Raw genomic sequence first — 19,646 nt, forward strand, 5'->3', positions numbered from 1 at the left:
CCAGGAGGAAAGGGCTCCAGCCTCAGGCTCTAGAGTCCACTAATCGGGATGAGGTCCCAGCGTCAGTGTTTGTGAGCTGGGTGCAGTTCACTTGGCCTCCTGCAGCCTCCGCTTCCCTCCAAAAATGGGAGCAGTAGCGTCTCCCTTGGATGTAGGTCGAATTACTGCCCAGGAGGACAGAGGGGGCCTTGTCCCACTGTGGAAACCAGGCCTGCCCCAGGGTGGGGGTCCCCATCTAGCACTCCCCAGGAGGGAGCCGACTGGAGCCCCACTGTCATCCCCTCTGTCCTCTGGGCACCTCGGGCCCACACCTATCACCCCTCAGGAGCTGCCACTGGGCTCAGTGAGAAATAAATCCCAGGCCAGGGCCAGGAGGCCGGGGGAAGTCTGGGTTGGGAGGGAGGCAGAGACTTTGGGAACAAGCTCACAGGTGTTTGTGGGTCACTGGGATCTGGGAGGGGAACCCGGAAAAGGCCAGTGGAATCTCCCCCTGACCCCGGAGGGGCAAGAAGCCCTCCTCATCCCTGAGCCTCAGTGCTCTCATCTGTGATATGGGAATCATAGCAGGGCCAGCTACCCAGGGCATGGCAAGGTTTCTACGAGGTGGTACAGGGAAAGCTCCCAGCAGCACACCCATCACACAGTGGTGGGAGCCCAGCCACACACACACTCGTACACACACACACTGAGGATCACTGCTGCCTCCCCCTCCCCCTGCGCCTGGCATCTGTGGCTCCCATACTCACCGCTCTCCCCTCCTGTCAATGTTTCCTGCCAGCTAATGGACCAATTTTTTAGCATTACGGAGATTTGGCCAATTTGGCAGCCCTGACAGAAAGGAGCTGAGTGAACGGTTGCCTGGGGGTGGGGTAGGGTGTGGAAGCCAGGGTGGGAGGGCTGGGAAGGATGGGAAGGAGAAGGGGCTACAGGCACCCCACCTCTCCACCTGCTCATGCTGGTCCCCCTCATCCAGAAGGGGGTGGAGTCACTTGGGAGATCAGAGGGATAATTAGTCCCATTCACGGCCCCTCCTGTGCTAAGCACTTTGCATATATTTTCTCTTTTAATCCTCCAGTAACCCTATGAGGCCATTTCTATTATTTGCTCCATCCTTCCCAGGGTGGAAACTTAGGCACAGGAGGCTCAGTGGCTACTCAAGGTCACAGAGCCAGGGAGTGACAGGGCTGGAATGCCCTGAGGCTCCGAGCCAGGCCTGTGCAACTACAGACTGAGAAGTAGGCCAGGGCACCCTGCCCCGCACCCACCTGCCCCAAAGTCCCCATCCCCAGCCTCTCAGGGCTCCGAGGTGAGGGGTCCCTAGGGGCCACACAAGGGTGCTCATTTCGGTCCCTCTCCTCAAAGCCCCCAAAGCCCCCCAAAGGACAGAACAGACAGGTTCCCAGCCCCCAGACGGCCCTCCTCCTCCTGCCCAGGCTACAGGTGGGGCCCCCAGCCAGCTGTGGCTCCTGGGGACCCCTCCCGTGGCCGGTGCCAGGCCGCAGCCTCTCGCACCCTGGGCCCCCCTGGGAGCTGCAGATCCGCCAGGGGAGAGGGGGGGACGTGGGGGAGGGGGAGGGGCTGCAGCTCCATGCATTAAGTGATCAGAGAGCACAATATTTCACCGCTGGCAATCGCAGCCAAGACATCAACTACTTGGGGAGAGCAGCCTTAAAAGCCTTTTGATTTTATTTCTTCCACTTCATTTTCCCCCCTTCCCTTGCTGGTGTCCTTGACAAGGCTTCCCTTCCCCCTCTCCTGCCCCTTCCCCAACCCTGGCTGGGGCGGGGCTACGCCTGCCGAAGCTTCTCTAAGGCTGCTGCAGGGGGGTCTGGTCTAGGGCCTTCGCGTGTGCACAGGTGTGCGCAGGCGTGTCTAGGGAGACTCACGGGGACCCACCGAAAGCCCTGGCAAAGTGAGAGGCCGGGGAGGGGGGGGTAGGGGTCAGGGAGGAGAGGAGCCAGCCCCTTGGGCCTAACCGAGGACCCCGCAGAGACCCCCGGGCTGGGACACCAGGTATGCAGCCGCCGGGGCGCCGGTAGTGGCAGGACACCTGGCCTCGGGCCGTGACGTCAGCGGGCTGTGGCGTCACCGCCCTCAACCCCGCCCCCCGTACTCCTTCTCCGCCTAAGAGCGGGCGCCGCAGAATGGCACATCTGTCTTGTCGGGAATTAGTTAATTGAATCAGGCGGCCCGAGCTGCCGCAGCGACCTCAGCTCTGGCCCCGGAGGGGGTGGGGTGAAGAGGGGCGGGGGGTTCACCTGGCTGGGGCGGGGGACCGAGCTCCTGTGAGTCAGGTCCAGTCCTGCTCAGCCTCCCGGCCCCCAGCGCGGTGAGGACCTGGGCCGGGCTTGGTGGGGACCCCGGGCTGGGGATGCCCCTCCTTTAGCAGCGCAAGGCCTATCCTCCTGGTCGCTGCCTCACTTCTCCCAGCCAACCCCACTGCGGTGCCAAGAAGTCGGAAACGCAGCTAATTCCTGAGCCCGCTGAGGCGGCTCTGGGAGACCTGGGCTCTTGTCCTGTCACTTACACGATTCCCCGGGGGAGGTGGGCAGGTTTCCCCTGACCTGGCCTCTGGCTCCAGTCCCACCTCCTCTCCATAGAGAGGAGGGTCCTTTGAAGGAGGGGCTCACCCACCCCAACCCCAGGCTGCACCTCCCTCAGTCCCTCTGCTCCTTCAGGGGTCCCCTGGCCGTCTCTCATTCATCCCAGGGCTTTGCATAGCCCTTCACAGTTTCAGATTGTCAACCCCACCCCAAAGGCTCAGTCCTGAACAGTACCATCCCCACTTCACAGATGGGAAACCAGAGGCCCAGAAAGGGTAAGTCATTTGCCAACCACCCCTCAGCTACCACATGGCAGAGCTGGGATTTGAACCTGTCAGCCCCTCTCAGCGGCTCTGCCTCCTCCTCTGAGGACTACTTAGTTGCTAGGAGACTGCAGCTGGTGGTTACTATGGGAACCAGGCAGAAGTGAAAAGTGAAGGACTGGTGTCCAGGCAGCAGCAAGAAGACTCCAGGTGGGCTACCCGGCTACTTCCTTGTCCCTGGAGATGGCCAGCTGTGCAGGTTGTGCCCTGGTGGGGCAGGACTGTGATGGGGCCCAGAGCCATCAAGAGTCCTCTAGAGCTGGGCGGACACCTCAGTTTTCTCATCTGTAAAATGGGGATCCATGGCCCCTCTCCCACAGTAGTGTGTTGAAAAATTAGCAGAGGGAGGAAGCGCTATGCTCCAACATAGACTTTCCCAGCTGTGACACCCCGGAAAGTCACCCACCTCTCTGAGCTCTAGAGTGGGGATGGTAACAGCACCTCCCTCACAGTGTTGTTGAAAGGATTTGAACTATGCCGATGCAATGCGGTAGGCGTTGAGGACCACCTAGTGTGGCAGCTGTTACAGTTTTATATTTAATGCTCCAGGCCCCCAGCTCCTTTCCTGCCTTCTCCCAGGTGCCCTTCACCCCTTACTTGGCAGGCACTCAAGGAGCAAGAAGCAGAAACAGCCTCTGCTTGGATGCCCAAGGCCTCCTGCCAGGCCACAGCTCAGGACCCAGAGCCTCAGAGGCTGGGGCAGGAGCAACGGGGGCGGGGCGGTACCAGCAGCTAAATGTGCTCACCCAGCCTGTCAGTCCCTTAATTTGATCCAAGGAGCCACTCCCAGACTTCACTCAGAATGACAAAGGAGGAGAGGAGAGGCCTGCCCTGCAGCCTGGTGAGTAATGGCCTCACATTAAAATATTAGGCCTGGGATGTGCCCCGCCCAGCCAGCCGGGAAGAGCCGGGGAGGACCAAGCCCGGGAAGGGCCGAGGTGAGCAGGTGGCTTCCAGGGCCTGGGAAGGGGAGCTCGAGGGGCTCCGAGGGAAGGAGGAGAAGGGCACAGGGGAGCAGAAGGGGAGAGGGGACAAGACTGACAGGACGTGAGGGAGGAGACAGGCCAGCAGGCCAGGGAAGCCATGGTAGGGCAGAGTCAGGCTGGGCCCCCGAGCTCCAGGGCCAGCGGGGTGTCGTGGCTGGCCCTTTGTGTAGTCCTCCTTGGTCCCCGGTCGGCACGACAATACTAGCAGAAGTGGTTTAGGCTTACAGCCTGGGCCTGCAGCCACACAGACAGCTCCAGCCCCCGGGGCAAGCTGCTGCTTGGAGGAGAGGGGAGCTGGCCATCCTGGGCTGGGGACACAGAGGGCTCAGGCCCCAGCTTCTGTGTGCTCTGCGAGCCCCTCTTCAGCGGACCCCAGGTCCCCTCAGCCCGAGTCTGCCAGGCAGAGCTGGCCGGGTGGGTCAGTGCCAGTGCCACCCGAAGATCAGGTGCCAGCATGGAGTGAAGCCCGGCAGAGATGGACTCCAGCCAGACCCGGGCGCCTGTGCACCTGAGCAACCTGCCTGGGTTCAAACTACCCTGTTTGTTGGGTGACACAGAGTGGGACCTGCTGTGCCTAACTTGGTCCCTGAGTGGAGAAGGGCTGATTATGGCCCTACTGCAGGGAGCTCCTGAATCCCCCCACCCCAGGACGCCGGACCAGGAGCTGCACAACTTATGCTGACTGTACTGTGCCCCCAGGCCCCCGCCACGTCTGCCTCACAGGAGGACACCTGGAGCAGGTCCTGTAAGTCTCTGCGAGTCCGATCCAGTATCCGGTCTTCGGAATGGGCCTTCCCTGAGGCTCTGTGACCAGGATGTAGAAGGCTTAGGCCTGGCTGTGGCCGGGGCTGGGCCTTTCCTTGGAGCGGGAGGGTCTGGGGCCTCCGGGGAGCAGATGGGCAGACAGCACTGCGGGGAGGGGCTGTCCAGAGACTGTCACGGTGTGGGGTCCCCCGCCGTCTGTCCCCTCCTCCAGCTTCGTCTTCCTACGCAGGTGCCGCCCTCGGGGCCCCTCGGTTTCTGGCCTTAGTTCTCGCCTCGCAGCTCTGAGACTTAAGAATGTTTGAACCAGAGGCCCTGCAAACTCTGCCGCTCCTACTGTGCTGGGCAACGGGCCGCGGCCTGATCAGGGAGTGGGGTGTGGAAGCCAGAAGAGCCAGCTCTGGGGTGCGGGATGCAGAGTGGAAAGCTCACGAGTGGGCACGAAAAGCTCCCGGCCAGAGCAGCTGTGCCCTCCACTGGGCGGCCTGAGGGAGGGGTGGAGGCTCACCATGGCGGCTCCTGTGTGGCCACCGTCGCTGAGACCTTCCTCCACCTGCCCCAAGATCCCCCGCCCGCCCGGCCATGACCTCTCGGCTGGCTCAGCCGCCAGCCCTCCCGGAGTTCCGGAATTTGTGCGGCGCAGAAGACGGCTGCCCAGCCCGTCGAGGCCTGCGCGCCTACCGAAGCGCCACCAGGGGGCGCCCACGCCCGCGGTGCCGGCTGGGCTGGTGCTCAGCGCCCGGCGGGGAACCGTCGCCTCCCGGGTGCCCCGCGCTGCTCGGCCGGCTGCCGCACCCCCCGCCCACTGGCCCCGCACAGTGTAGAGGGCGCCCACCAGCGATCCCGGCCCCTCGCTCGGTCCACACCCGGGAGTCCGTGGTCTGCGTGCTTGCGCGCACTGCGGGTCTGAATCCCGGCCTGGCCACACCTGCTGCGAACTGCAGTTTCCAAGGATTCGCTGAGCTTCTGGGCTTCCTTCTGGCTCCTAGTGTGGACCAGCGCCCTCCTCTGGCTCCTTCAGTCCCGGGCTGTGATCCTACCCGGGATTATGCCACTCCCATCCCCATTCGCCTGGTTTCCTCCACACCCTGAGGAACCCCGGGGAACTACTTTATGTGTAGTCTTCTAAAGAAAATAAAAATATGCTCTTCAGAGCCTGGCATGGTGGTGTACACCTGTAATTCCAGCACTGGGGATGCTGGCAGGAAGATCTCCGAGAGTCCGAGGCCAGCCTGGAATACATAGTGAGGCTCTGTCTCAAAACACTAAAAAAATTACATAATATATACTGATTTCAAAAGAAAGATTAGCAAAGGGCTGGGGCTGTAGCTCAGTGCTTATGCCCAAGGCCAGGGCTTCAATCCTCAGCATTAAAAAAGAAAAAAAAAGATATAAGCTCTTATTTTTCTTCTTTTTTACACAAAGGGACACATATTGCATTGTTCTTTGTTTTGTTTTTGTTTAATCTGTTGTGATTTCATTCCATAACAATCCATCCCTCCTTCCCTTTTTACAGCTGCATAGTATTCCACTATAAGACTGCAGTTTCACTCATATCCTTCCTGAGTTGCCACTTCTTTGCTGTTTCCAACAATGGTGCAGTGAACATCTTTGTACATCTGTCATTTCAAAAATATGTTCTTATGTCGGTAGGAAAATTCCCTGAAATGGGAGCATGGGTTAAAGAATGAGTGGCTGGGCATAGTGGCACACACCTAGCATCCCAGCTACTTGGAAGTCTGAGGCAGAAGGAAGGATCAAAAGTCTGACCTTAGCCTGGGTGACTTAGTGGGATCCTGCTCAAAATATAAAGCAAAAAGGACTGGAGCTGTCACTCACAGTAGAGCCCCCCTGGGCTTGACCTCCAGTACAGAGAGAGAGAGAGAGAAGGGGGCCTTGGGGTAGGCATTGTCAGCTGCCCTCCCTGGGCCTAGACCTGGGCAGGCCCCCACAGTGAGGGAGGCCGAGTGCCTCGACGTCTGGGTGTGCTGCTCACCTGGGCATCACACTCACTCTCGTCCTGTGCCCTCTGCCCCCAGAAGCCCCCCTGCCCCAGGTCATCAGCAAGCCCCTTCCCCAGCCCCAGCGCTCCAGGTGCCTTCTAGGCACCAGGCCTGTGACATCCCTTCCCTGGCCACTGCCGTTTTTACTTCTTTAACAGCTGCCCGGGAGGGCAGGGACAGAGCACGTCATAGATGCCAGCTGCCCCTCGCTGTCTAGGGTGGCCCCTGTATGCCTGGTAGGTGCCTGTAGTGGGCTGCTGCAGCTAAGGCCTTCAAGGCCCCATTAGTGTCACTGCACACATGAGGAGGGGAGGCTGAGATGGGAGGTGATGTGCTCAAGGACTCCCAGCTGCCACTAGGGAACCCCTTTCCCTCCCGCCTCTTCTGTCTCCTGAGACCCTGGCTTTACATCTCTGCTTCTGTGTTCCACGGGGCCCCCAGGAGCCAGGAGATTCGGCCGGGCCCGGGGGGGGGGGTCCAGTCTGGACCGTCTCTGATGAGGAGCCCTGTGTCCCGGGGCTCTGCAGGTCCAGGCCCCCTGCACGGTGGCAGCCCAGAGCCACAGCGATCCCTGCAGTCCTGCAGCACCAGACCCCTTCCCGGAGGCTGAGTCCACGCTGGCTCTGTGCCCAGCTGTCACTCTTCGAAGCGGCCCCTCGAGGCGGCTGCCTGCCTTCTGCCTCCCATTAATCATGTGTGCAGGATTTATTTTCTCCACAATTTATTTCCGCGGATGCAATCCAGGCGTGCCTGCAGGTGGGCCGGATGCTCTGCTGTGGCCCGAGCCACTGAGCTGGGCTTGACTGTGAGGCTGACAGGCATGATCAGAGATGCCAGGACACCAGGGACCCCAGCCACACACTGGCGTGAATCTGGTGGTCCCAGGAGGCCTGGGGTTCCAGCTTCCCCACCCTGTGTCCTCAGCCTACAACAGGCACTCCGAGGTCCTTTCTGAAGCACCAGGTGGTGGCCCTTTTCAGTTTCCTGAAGAAGTAGAGGGTCTTTCCCCTGATTCCCCACCCAGCATGCCAGTTGGCCCAGCCCTGCTTCCCAGGGTGGGCTGGGAGGAAACACTCTGGGAAGGCGATCGCTGCCACCCCATGCCACTCCCACAACCCAAGACTTCCTTTCTGGGGCTCCCTTGCATCCCTTTGTCACCCTCTGCCCCTGGCTCTAGGCTGCAAGGCGGGGTCACAAGACCTGTCCCTGAGGGCCGGCCGCCTCAAGCCCTCTGCAGACCCGGGGGCCCAGGTCCTAGCCTGTGGGCTCTGCCTCCCCCTCGGTTCCCCACCTTGCCCCACCCAGCTGGGCTGCCTCTAAAGCTGCAGATAATTCCTGTGTGGAAAAGCCATTACCCTGTAAATGGACCCACTTCCTGCGTGTGTGCAGGTGTGCACGTGTGGCTGCGTGCACAGGGAGGGGTGGCTGTGGCAGACAAGCACCCTGTTTACGCCTCACAGCTCGCTGGCTCACTGCTGTAATTGCCTCGGGGGATTTATTGGCTTTGTATGCTCACCCTGCACCTTCCAGCCATGCCTCTAGGCCCTGCCCAGCTGCCAGCCTCCAGAGACCCCAGTGAGGGGCTGGCACTCTGCAGGGACTGGGTGTGCGCAGCAGAGAGTGGGTGAGGCCCCCAAGAGGAGCCCCCATAGGTACGGCACCTCCGTCCCCCTCCCCTGTGCCTGGCAGCTGAGCACAGATGAGCAGAGCAGCCAGCACCTTGGGGGGGGCAGGCATTGGCCAGTCTGGGGTGCAGGACACAGAGGTGACCCTGGAGGATCTGGGTACTCCCGAGGCCTGGCTGCTCTCTCCCTCCTGGCTGCAGGCTCTTGCCTTACGTGTGCTCTGTGCCCTTTGTTATCCTTGCACCGTGGCCTTTGTGCACTGTGCTCTGTCCCCACCTGCTGCCTACTCCAAGGCCAGGGGAGGGGAAGCCCGGGCCCAGCCTGACTGCTTGCAGAGCCCAGGGCTTGGAGGGGCCTGCGGGTGGGGGCAGGGCTGGGCAGTGGTCAGAGCTGCGGCCCGCAGCTATGCACAGGCTCGGGTTCAATCTCCGATCCTCATCACCAGCGGTGCAGTCCCTGAGCCTTGGCAGTCTCGTCTGTAAACTGGGTCTGACAGACTCAGCTGTGCACAGTGACCGAAAAGCTTTAATGTGCTGCAACATCTCGCTTCATGAACTTGTCTTCATTCAGCCAGCGTTGGACATTAATCCATGTTTCAGTGAAACTGCGTCCAATAAGCTCCATGTCGTTCATAAGGTTCCACTTGATGCTTGCACTTCTTGTAATCCCAACACTTGGGAGGCTGAGGCAGCAGGGTTGCCTCAAGTTCAAGACCAGTCTGGGCTACACCGTGAGTTCAAAGCCAGCCTGAACTGCATAGTGAGACTCTGTCTCAGGGAAAAAAGAAAAGAAAAATCACTCTTGATGTTTTCTGTTTGCATCCATACTACTGCCTGGTTTGAGTTAGAGCAACACAGGAGAAAGTAAAAGGCAAAGCAAAATAAATCTCAACTTTAGAAATTAAGCCCTTTGAACAATACCATGTCTTGAAATTTCTTTTTACATTGGTTCAGGTAGAGGTTTAGAGCGATGAAGGGTAGAATGAATTAGTGCTGTAAGTGGGAAACCTATTGAAAACTTTAACATAATTTTTTTTTTTTTGCAGCATCAGGAATCAAACTGAGGGCCTTGTGCTTGCAAGGCAGGTGTGGCGCCACTGAGCTAAATCCCTGGCCCTAACATAATTGATTAAATCTATGGGGCCGGGGATTTAGCTCAGTGGTTTCACCACCTGCTGCACAAGCACAAGGACCTGAGTTCGATCCCCGGTACCAAAAAAAAAGAAACATAATTTATTAAATCTAATTGTACTTCATGTTAATGAAAGAGAAGGAGTGGAAGTCACCCCAGAGGGAACCGCATGCCTCCAGCAAACATCTCTTCTTCACGGAGACTGTGTTTTCTAGAAAGATTATCTGATGTTAACAAAAAGGTCTGAAAGCAACAACAGGAAATATTGCTGAAGGAGAACGGATGATGTAGGCAGGATAAATGTTAATACTATAACAGAAATCAGAGGTGTTAAATCAGCAAATTTTATCTATCTATCTATTTATTTATTTATTTTTGGTTCTTGAGACACAGTCTCTCCATGTAATCCAGGCTGACCTTAAACTCACTATGTACCCAAGGCTGGCCTGCCTCAGCCTCCCAAGTGCTGGGATTATAGATCTGCACCAGCACATTGGGATTAAATTAGTAAATTTTTTTGTTTTTTGGCTTTTGGTTTTTTTGAGTCAAGGTCTCCCTTTGTAGTTCAGGCTGGCCCTGAACTCACTATGTAGCCCAGGCTGGCCTCAAACTTGCAGCAATCCTCCTGCCTCAGCCTCCCTAGTGCTGGGATTACAGGCTTGTGCCACCACACCCGGCTGAATTAGTAAATTTAAAGAAACGGCTGGCAGCCTGATGAAGAAAAGAAATTTATGAAGAGAGATAACAAGGGGGAAAATGGTAGAAAAGACAAGAGACAGAAGGAGATGGAGGGAGAGGAGGGGGAGGAAGAAAAAGAGGGGGAGAAGAAAAGGAAACAGGTAGGACTGTGGCGTGGTTTGCACCCTTTCAATCAAGGTGAAACGGGAGTTTTAAATCAGGTGGGCGTGGTCTGCACACATCTGTGCTGTGTGGCCCCTGCCCAGAATATTGGGTGAGAAGGGAGGCAGAGACAGAAAGGTCTCTCTGGCCACTGAGCACCTAACACAGACTCTAGGACAAACCCCTCCATTCTCAGAGGCCCACAGAGCCTGCAGGGGAACCCCAGCATCAGCACCCTCCACCCCTAGGCAGCACCCCTGTCTGCAGGCCCACGGTGAGGAGGGGGGTCAGGGAGGAAGCAGAGTGGCAGCTGAAGACCCCACAGGCAAGGAGAGCCCTGCTTGCCCAACCTCACCCACCTCCTCTCTTGTTTCCTGGGTCCCCACATCTCTCCCGCTGCCCTCCCCACATTCCTGCAGGGCCCCAGCATCCTGGTGATTCCGGGACATTTACAAATTGCTGGTCCAGAACAGAGCCAGCCATTCTGCAGGAGGCAGAAGTCGTGTCCCCCCTTGAGTCTCCCCAGCAGGTGGATGTTCGCCCATTTCCTGGAGGAAAATATGAGGCTGAGGGAGGAGAAATACGAGTGTCCCAGAGCTGCTGACACAAGTTAGCACACAACGTGGCTCAGAGGGACAGAAAGGAGGCCAGGCTCCTGGGTTCCCGGCAGTCCCTGGGCTTCCTCGGCTGGCAGCTGCATAGAGACCCTGTCTCTGCCCCCTAGTGGGTGTCTCTGTCTCCCCTTGGGGGGACAGTAATCATATGGGGCCAGGGCCCCCATTGCAGTAAAACCTCATTTGAACTCCTTACACCTGCAGCAACATGATTTCCACAGAGGGTCACATCTGAGGCATGGGGTTCACAGCTTCAGCACATCTCTTTTGGGGATATCATCCAGCCATGACAGGAAGTGACTCACCCAGGCTTACACGGGGAGCAATCAGAACCCCAGGCCAGGCTGTGAATCACAGCCTTGTGCTCCTCATCCTGAGACGATGCTGATGTCAGCTTCCTCTCACGTCAATGCGGAGCTGGCTCGCCAGGTGCCACGGCCCTGAGCAGGGCCACCACTGCCACCCAGCATGGCGTGGGCAGATCTTGGCCCAATTCCTTCCCACTCCACTGTGGCACACTGCCCTGCAGAGGCTGGGGGCCCCAAGGTGTGGGGAGGGGAGGGACAGCACCTCCCAGACACAGAGGGTCCCCAGGAGGGGAGAAAGGGGGACTTCCCCAGAGCAAGGCCTGGGGATGCTGCCCCTGGGCCTACAGCCCAGCACCCAGTCCCTCTGAATCCAGGAGGACCACGGGGCAGGGCCACAGGAAACGGGTGACAGACCGCTGGGGCCTTCCTGAGACACCCTCTTCTTAGAATGGGGGCCCAGGGACAAGTCTGCCTCTGCCTGCCACTGGAGGGACCAAGCAGAGCAGCTGTGACCGCGAGGACTTGGCCTGGGCAGAGGGTCAGGTCTGCTCCCAGGAGAGGGAGGGAAGAGGAATCGGGGGTGAAGACATCGAGCAGCACCCCGGATCTCCTCTGCTGTCCTCATGCACCCTGGACACTCCACCGAGCAGAAGAAGAAGCAGCCTGGAGGGAAGAACAGGGCCGGCAGGACACTATGCTGTCAGAACTGTGCTCCTTCTCCGGGAATAACCACGGGTCTGGAGTCACCACGTGACACATCCCGGCCACTACCCACAGCACCTCAGAAACGCTGGTCCTTACTGGAAGATGACGCTCACCTGTCATCCCACTGCTTTGGGAGGCTGAGGCGGGAGCATCACACGTTTGAGTCCAGCCTACCCAATTTAGCAACTTATAGAGACACTGTGTCAAAGTAAAAAGTACGAAAAGGGCTGGGGACATAGCTCAGTGCAAAGGTCCGGTACAAACAATCCATAGTGGGGGAGAGGAGAGAGAGAGAGAGATTTCTCTGTTCCTCCCCACTAGCTCGACCGACCTTGCTTCAGAAGCTGCAGCTGGAGTGTGGCGGTGGGTGGGGTGGGAGCCCTTTACTCTGCTTCCTCTGGGGTTGGGGGAGGGAGAGGGAGGGACACTGGGCCTGACGGGCCTCAGGCAGGGTGTCCCAGAGCCACAGCCACTGCCCACAGCTGCTCAGGGTTCCAGCGCACAAGTGCTCAGTGTGGCCCTGAGCAGGGTTTTAGGGCTCGACTGTCACTACCTTGAAATTCCCGGTAGGCAGCAGTGAGAATCCCTGCCTTCTATTTTGCACTAGGACCCCGGCAAAGCACATGGCCAGCCCTGCACGAAGCCAAGTCTGTTGCAGCAACGTGCAGCTGGTGGCATCAGACCACGCTGCATGGCATCTCCTACACTTCAGGGGTCCCCCAAAAGCTTGAAGCCACTGATTTCATCCACACCTGGGGCCAATTCTGAGGGCTCTGGGCACACTGGGGTCATCTGCTCTGCCATCTTCCATGGTTCTGACAGGTGCACGGAGCCCCTCACAGGGGAGAGATCTGAGGTTGGTTGCTGTGCCCACTGAGCCAGATGGTGAGGGGCCGAGTTCTTTACAAGAGGCAAGAACCCCACTCAAGCCTGGCATGGTGGCACACATCCCAGCACTTGGGAGGCTGAGGCAGGAAGATCCCTCTGAGTTCAAGGCCAGCCTGAACTACATAGTGAGTTCAAGGCCAGCCTGAATGACCCACTGAGATCCTGTCTCAAAAGAAAAAAAAAGAGGAAGCACAATTCTTGTGCTAAGGGCCTTAATCTTTCTTTGGCAGTGGCTGGGTTCTCCCCCTGAGCTGGGACAGAGGCACAGTAAATAGAGACAGCAGGTCCTGGTCTAACTGCTCTTCCCACCCCCAGCCTGGGGAGCAGAGGGGCAGAGGAGAGGGGAAGCAGGGCCTGGGGTCTGTGCTAACCCTTGTGGCTTTGGGGGGATCCAAGCAGCTGAGGGACTGAGGAGCCGCAGAGGCATCGAAGGCTGGTGGAGCTCACACCCTCTCCTCTCCGGAGGGCAGGCGAGGAGCCGCCCTGAGAGACAGACAGGGACTCTGTGAACCCGAGTCAGTCCCTGCAGCATCAAATCCACCCTCACAGCAAGCCATGCACAGACCGAATTTTCCCAGCACCTCTGAGTCAGACCCTGAGCTGGGACACGGTGACCAACAGGCCCCTGGTTCCTGGGCTTCCACACTCCTCTGAGAGCTGGGCCCATGCTGAGGACTGGGGCGCCCTGGGCTTTCTTCAGGGCAGAAGGACACCACCCTGCCCCAGGTGGCGACTCGGCCCTTCCCGAAAGCCTCCTTCCTGCCAGATCAGGGTCACAGCCACTGGGAACAACAGCGGGTGGGCCGAGTGGCAGGGACAGGGGTCTGTGGGGCCCATTTTCCCCAAACTGGGCCACTGTGAGCCCTTTCATCTCCCGCCTTCCTCTCCGGGCCACTCCAGTGCCTGCCTTTGCTCTTCCTGCCCCTCCAGCCCCAGTGCAGCAATTATGCCATTAATTAAGAGGCTTTGATCATCTTTAGAAATGGCCACATTGGGCAGGGACACTGCCAAGCAATTAGAGCCAGCAGGCAGAGAGCTTGGTGCCTTCCTCAGGAAGGAGGGCTGCTGAGGACCCCCAGACGCCCCCTGCTCTACTCCCCCGAAGAGTGTCTGCCCCCAGCATAGCCACAGACTCCTCAGGGCACCGGCAGATGGGGATTTGTCCCCAAGCCCCTCTGCCTGGTCCCCAGCCCAACCATCAGCTCCTCTCCCTGTCTCAGCCCCTTTGATGGAGCCGCAGGAACAAGGGCTCCTTTGACATGAGGGGACTGCGGGACTTCAAAGGTGAGGGTCGAGCCCACTACCTCATTCCCTCCTCCAACCCTGGCCTCCTCCCTCGCTCCCCTCGTCCCCTATAGAGCCCCTGCCTCCTCACTCCCTGAGGGCTCTTAGGGGGTGAGGGCCAGGTGAGCTGCAGCCCAGGGACCAGAACCAGGAGTCTGGATGTAGGAAAACAGGGTCGGAAAGTTTGAGGAACAACAATTCCATGCCCAGCGGCAGAAAAGCGGCAGGAGGCAGGCAGGAGAGGGTAAGCTGGCCAGGGACAGAAGAAGCCCTCTGCCACCATGCTGCTGGCTGCGCTGCTGCTGCTGCTGCTGCTGCCCCTCCCAGATCCCTGGTCCGCCTCTGGGCACCCACTGTACATGCGCCTGTCCCCCAGCACCCTGCAAGGTGAGCCGGGCTGTCTGAGGTGGGAGGGGCCTGGGAGATGGGGCTCAGGGAAGGGAGAGTGGACCCGTGGCCTTTTCTGCCCACCTGTCAGGGGAAGGGCCAGAAACTTGATACAGGAAGGGGAGGAAGGGCAGCTTGGCTGGCACAGGAAACAGAGCTGCCCAGCCCTGCCAGAGAGCCCTTCCAGCAAGGAGGCAAAGGCCTGGAGCAGCATGGCCTGGCTGCCCAAGGTGGGCCCCTCACTTGGTCACTTTATATCAACAGGCCCGAACTCTGGGATGTCCAGATCCTTTACGGTTTGTCTTCTGCAGTTTTTTGTTGTTGTTTGTTTTTGTTTTGTTTTGTTTTGTTTGCAGTCCAGGGCCTTTGAACTGAACTACATCTTCAGCACTTTTTGTATTTTGCATTTTATTTTATTTGTGTGCGTGTGCGTGCGTGTGTGTGTGTGTGTGTGTGTGTGTGTGTGTGTGTGTAGTGAAATAAGGTCGGGAGCCATCACATATCCTCCCTTCCTTTGTATTTTTTATTTTGAAACAAGGTTTCCCTAAATTACTAAACTGCCCAGGCTGGGAGGGAGCTTGAGATCCTCCTGCCTCAGCCTCCCAGAGTGCTGGGATAACAGATATACACCCCCCACACTTGGCTTTCTCCTGGTTAGTAAGGAAAGGCGCTTTGCAGAGATTCTGAATCTGGGCTCATCTGCTCTGAGGGCCGGGCCTGGGGGCCTGGGGTGCTCTGGGGGCCCAACCTGCTTCCCCCACGGCCTCCCAAAGCAGGGCTTGGGCTGGACCGGGAGGTTGGACTGAAGCTTTTGCCAACCTTGCACGCTTTGTGTCCTGTGCCCCAGCAGTCCTGTCGGCCCAGGGCACGCAGGCCTTGCAGGCTGCTCAGAGGAGCGCCCAGTGGGCAGTGAAGCAAGGGGCCACGGAGCTCCAGCTCAGACTGCTCGAGTGCCAAGGTCAGGAGGCCCCGCCCCACCCCAGCCAGCTCTCTCTCCTACCTGCACCCTTCACCGACCACCCAGTCCTGGCCCTTCACACTCCACACCCCTAGGACGCGGATGGGCTGGGCCGCCTCTGAGAAGGCGTGGGGAGGTGCAGGGGAGGCGGCTGAGACGGTGGCACTGGCAGTCAGCGCTGTTTCTCAGCAGGCCCTGCACACCCCAGGCCTCAAGCGCCCCTCCTCCAGAACCCACCTGAACCAGGTGAGGCTAAAAGGTCTGGGGAAAGGGAAAAGCCAGGTGGGCCTGGACGTGGCTAGAACTTGCTCCTCAACGCCGCCTCCGCCACTCCAGGGCCCTGTGGCAAAAGGCGGCCAGGCGTTGCCAATGTGACCAGGGCTCACGGCTGCATCGTGGGGGGCAGTGCGGCTCCTCCCGGGGCTTGGCCCTGGCTGGTGCGGCTGCAGCTCGGCGGGCTGCCTCTGTGCGGCGGCGTCCTGGTGGCAGCCTCCTGGGTGCTCACGGCAGCGCACTGCTTCTCGGGGTACGTACAGTCCCCTGGCGTCTGCCCGGCCGCGGCCCCAACGCACCGGCTGGCGATGCGCCGGAGAGCCGGTCTCTGCTGCCCCCTGGCGGAAGCCGGGCCGGACTCCAGGCTCGCGCGCGGCGAGGCTGCGATGCGGACCCCGGGCCAGGGCGCCCGCACCCCGCGTTCACGACCCCGCTCTGGTGCGCCCTCCCTGCTCCCCGGCGGAGACGGGTTCGCTATGGGTTGCGAGTGCGCTGCTCAGGGACCGGGGCTCCAGGCGCGTTACTGCGCCCCTGTCCTCCTGCCCATCACGGGCCACTCGCCCCGCAGCGCCTCGAATGAGCTCCTGTGGACAGTGCTGCTGGCCGAGGGGCCCCAGGGGGAGCCGGCGGAGGAGGTGCAGGTGAACCGAATCCTGCCCCACCCCAAGGTGAGGGCGGGCCCAGGCCAGCAGAGCTAGGACAGCACCCTAACGGCACGCAGCCCTGACCTTGCGCTGTCCCGCCCCAGTTCGACCCGCAGACCTTCCACGGGGACCTGGCCCTCGTGCAGCTATGGACGCCCGTGAGCCCGGCGGGGCCCGCGCGCCCGGTGTGCCTGCCCCAGGCGGCCCTGGATCCCCCCGCCGGCACCCCCTGCGCCATCGCGGGCTGGGGGGCCCTCTTCGAAGGTATTGGGGGGCCATGGGTGAGTAGGGGAGCAATGGGGGGCTGAGGTGATGGAGTTTGGGGAGGCTGGAGCGTAAGGATCAGGGGAAGATGCGGCCGGATCTTACAGAGGGAGAGGGCAGCGGAAGAGGACCCCGATCGGGGCGCCCCCGCAAACCCGCGTCCTTCTCTCCCCTGCAGACGGGTCTGAGGCCGAGGCAGTGAGAGAGGCCCGCGTTCCGCTGCTCAGCCCCAACAGCTGCCAAAGGGCGCTGGGGCCCAGGCTGCGCCCCAGCTCCATGCTCTGCGCGGGCTACCTGGCGGGAGGCATAGACTCTTGCCAGGTAGGAGGGCAGACAGCTGCGGGAGCTGTCGGGCTGTTCTCCTGAGTCGGACTGTCCTTTGGTTTCTCTGAGCTGTTGTGTGCTCCAGGATGGAGGTCACGTGGCGACCACACACGCGCTCAGAGCCGTCCCCCAGAGTCCCCTCCAGGGCCTCTTGGCTGCGCCCCTCCAAAGGCCGGCAGCGGGCGTCATTACCGTGAGCGTCCCCGCCGGCTCAGAGCCTGTTTCCTCATCTGCTCTTTCCTCTCTCTCGGTTCCTGTCCCGCAGGGTGACTCTGGAGGGCCCCTAACCTGCTCTGAGCCTGGCCCCCGTCCCAGGGAGGTCCTCTTTGGAGTCACCTCCTGGGGGGATGGCTGCGGGGAGCCTGGGAAGCCCGGGGTCTACACCCGCGTGGCTGTGTTCAAAGATTGGCTCCAGGAGCAGATGAACGGTGAGTGACCCCTTTCGCACGCCCTCCCCCGAGTGTCCTCGAGGTTCCGTGTCCACACCCCGCGTGGTCCCCAGTTCCCTTCCACCGTGGGAAAGCCTTCTCCTCCCAGGGAAGGGCTTCGGGGGGCAGGGCCCCCAACAGGGGGTGAGCTGGCCCCCGGCCCGCCCGCAGCGGCCCCCTCCACGCGCGAGCCCAGCTGCCGGGAGCTTCTGGCCCGGGACCCGCCCAAGGAGGCGCCAGCCGACGGCGCCGGGCTCTGTGGCTTCTACGCGCGCAGGTGCCCGGGGCCCGAGGGAGCCTGCGCGCGCCTGGCCCGCCAGCAGTGCCTGCAGCGTCGGCAGCGGTGTGGTGGGTCTCGGCGACCGGGGGGCGAGGCGGGGGCCCTGGTCGCCCCCGCACGCTCAGCCCTTCTTCCGGCCCTCAGAGCTTCGCTCGCTGGCGCACACGCTGCTCCACCTGCTGCGGGGCGCGCAGGAGCTGCTCGGTGCGCGCCCCGGGCTGCGGCGCGGGGCCTTCGCCCTGGCCCGCCCCGCCCCGTCGCTGCGGGAGCCCCCGGGGTCCGCGACCCGCGAGCAGCGGCTGAACTCAGGTATCCCTCGCCCCCCCCCCGCCCCGTCCCGCCCCACCCCGCCCCGCCCCGCCCCGCCCCAGGCTTCCCCAAACCCTGAGTCTTCCCAGGACCCCGGGCTGCGAGGGTGCGGTTCGAGAAGAGGAAGCCTGAGCCCCGCGGGGACACGAACGGTAACGCCGCCCCCTGCCGGCCGTAGGAGAGGAGCAGCCAAGGCCGGAGGGGCGGGGGCGGGGGTCCATGCTAGGAAGCAGCTGTCCCACTGGGCAGCGCAGACCTGCTCCCCTCCTTCCCGACACAGTGGTGAGCCTTGGGGGAGGGGGAGGGGGCTTTTGGGCACCCCTCGGTGTCAAACACAAGTACTTTGCCTAGTGTGATCACAGCCTCCCAAGCCTCGGTTTCCCCGCCTGTGGCACCCACAGGATGTCTGCCCTAGGAGGTTGTCCCGGGGGTCCGTTGGGAGACCCCACCCTAGCTCTCCGCAGCAGTCAGTGCTCTGTGATTCCGGGGCCTCTCGCCTTCCTACAGGCTGCCCTGGACTGGAGCCTCTGCGACAGAAGTTGGCTGCCCTTCAGGGTTCCCACGCCTGGATCCTGTGGGTCCCTTCCGAGCAGCTGGCCATGCACTTCCAGGAGGTGGGTTCTCCGGCGACTCAGACTCCTTCCAGCGGCTGGGAGATCGGGTGGGGACCCGCACAGGAGGGGCAGAGGGTGTGGCCCTGCTGGGACCTACCCCCCAGGCTGGGGTGGGCAGACGTCCAGGGCAAAGAGAGTAGGGGGCTTCTGTGGGGGAGCCGGGCACCAGGCAGGGGTAAAGGGGAGGGAAGCAGAGAGAACGCAATGCATTTGCAGGAAAATGGATGCACCTTGAGACCACAGTGTTAAGTGAAATAAACCAGACACACAAGTTTAAATGTGCATGGTTTCTCTTATATAAGGGACCCAAAATATAAAGAAAGAGCAAAATAAAAGAGAATAGGAAACAGGGAGCTAGAGCTTTTGCAAATGGGAAGAGGACCTAGAGATGGAGGGAGAAGGGAGAGGAGGGAAAGGGGACTCAAAAGAATGAAGATGTGTTGGGGCCGGGGATTTAGCTCAGTGGTTCCTGCGCCTGCCTCACAAGCGCAAATATCAGAGTTCAATCCCCAGTACCGAAAAAAAAAAAAGAATGAAGATGTGTTATGTACATGGACCAGCTCCCACGAGGAATGCCACCAATGTCTACTGCAAACTTGGACTAGTAATAAAATTGAAATTTTAAAAAAGAAGGGGTTCTGGGGTATCCAAATTAGGAAGGTTGTGGTGGGAGGGCCAGGGCTAGGGGAGTTTCTGGGGCCTGGGAGGAAGGGGGTGACCCCAGGATTCCCACTGGGGGTGGGTTTCTGGCCCCCCGACCCCCACTCTCCGCAGGTACTGGCCAACTTGAGCTCCAAGACAGTGACGGGGCTCTTCAGAGCTCGGGTGCGGGCTGGCCTGGGGGGCCGCCGGGTGGTCTTCAGCGGCCTGGTGGGCCTGGAGCCAGCCACACTGGCCCGAAGCCTCCCTCAGCTGCTGGTGCAGGCCCTGCGAGCCTTCCGCTCAGCTGCCCTGGCCCAGGGAGAGCCCCCGGGGCCTGGGGTGGGGAGGACGGGGGCTGCCTCAGCCCAGCAGCCACAAGGGGGGCGCAGCGCTCCCGGAGGCTGAGGGGGCTGGGACTGTCCCTGGGGACTGGCACGTGGGGGTGGGTGGGCTCCTGGGGTCCTGTGTCTTCCCAGACGCGTGACCAGAGCCTCACAGCTGCTGTAATAAA

At 60.6% G+C, this 19,646-nt stretch overlaps 1 protein-coding gene and 1 long non-coding RNA gene across 4 annotated transcripts; both read left to right on the forward strand.

Annotated features, from left to right (window-relative positions):
• The first annotated feature begins 2,294 nt into the window (after window positions 1-2,294).
• LOC147828567 (uncharacterized) lies at window positions 2,295-6,009 on the forward strand. Of its 3 annotated transcripts, none has more exons than XR_015450578.1 (3): window positions 2,295-3,804; window positions 4,475-4,597; window positions 4,847-6,009. It is a non-coding gene; the product is annotated as an uncharacterized LOC147828567 (long non-coding RNA). The 3 variants fall into 3 exon arrangements; XR_015450577.1 differs by having other exon boundaries at window positions 2,298-3,707; XR_015450579.1 differs by having other exon boundaries at window positions 2,299-3,707; window positions 4,501-4,597.
• A 7,909-nt stretch (window positions 6,010-13,918) lies between these two features.
• On the forward strand, window positions 13,919-19,574 carry Prss56 (serine protease 56). The gene is made up of 13 exons (XM_004868131.3): window positions 13,919-14,399; window positions 15,250-15,357; window positions 15,550-15,603; window positions 15,694-15,883; window positions 16,199-16,298; window positions 16,379-16,538; window positions 16,717-16,859; window positions 17,128-17,290; window positions 17,462-17,638; window positions 17,715-17,879; window positions 17,969-18,031; window positions 18,387-18,493; window positions 19,268-19,574. Exons 1-13 carry the CDS (start codon window positions 14,294-14,296, stop codon window positions 19,538-19,540), a joined length of 1,809 nt encoding a protein of 602 aa, XP_004868188.1. The 5' UTR covers window positions 13,919-14,293; the 3' UTR covers window positions 19,541-19,574.
• The last annotated feature ends 72 nt before the right edge of the window (window positions 19,575-19,646 follow it).

The sequence above is a fragment of the Heterocephalus glaber genome, unplaced genomic scaffold (genome assembly GCF_053883595.1).
Source record: "Heterocephalus glaber isolate CG9 unplaced genomic scaffold, H.glaber_assembly_v1.0 deba00001004, whole genome shotgun sequence".
Lineage (NCBI taxonomy): Eukaryota > Metazoa > Chordata > Mammalia > Rodentia > Bathyergidae > Heterocephalus > Heterocephalus glaber.

Bases quoted from the DNA above. Each gene is read 5' to 3' on its own strand.
- Prss56 (XM_004868131.3), top strand. From the start codon at position 14,294: ATGCTGCTGGCTGCGCTGCTGCTGCTGCTGCTGCTGCCCCTCCCAGAT. The intron at 17,291-17,461 runs GTGAGTGACCCC...GCCCGCCCGCAG, and splicing joins GCTCCAGGAGCAGATGAACG to CGGCCCCCTCCACGCGCGAG. The intron at 17,880-17,968 runs GTATCCCTCGCC...GAGTCTTCCCAG, and splicing joins CGAGCAGCGGCTGAACTCAG to GACCCCGGGCTGCGAGGGTG.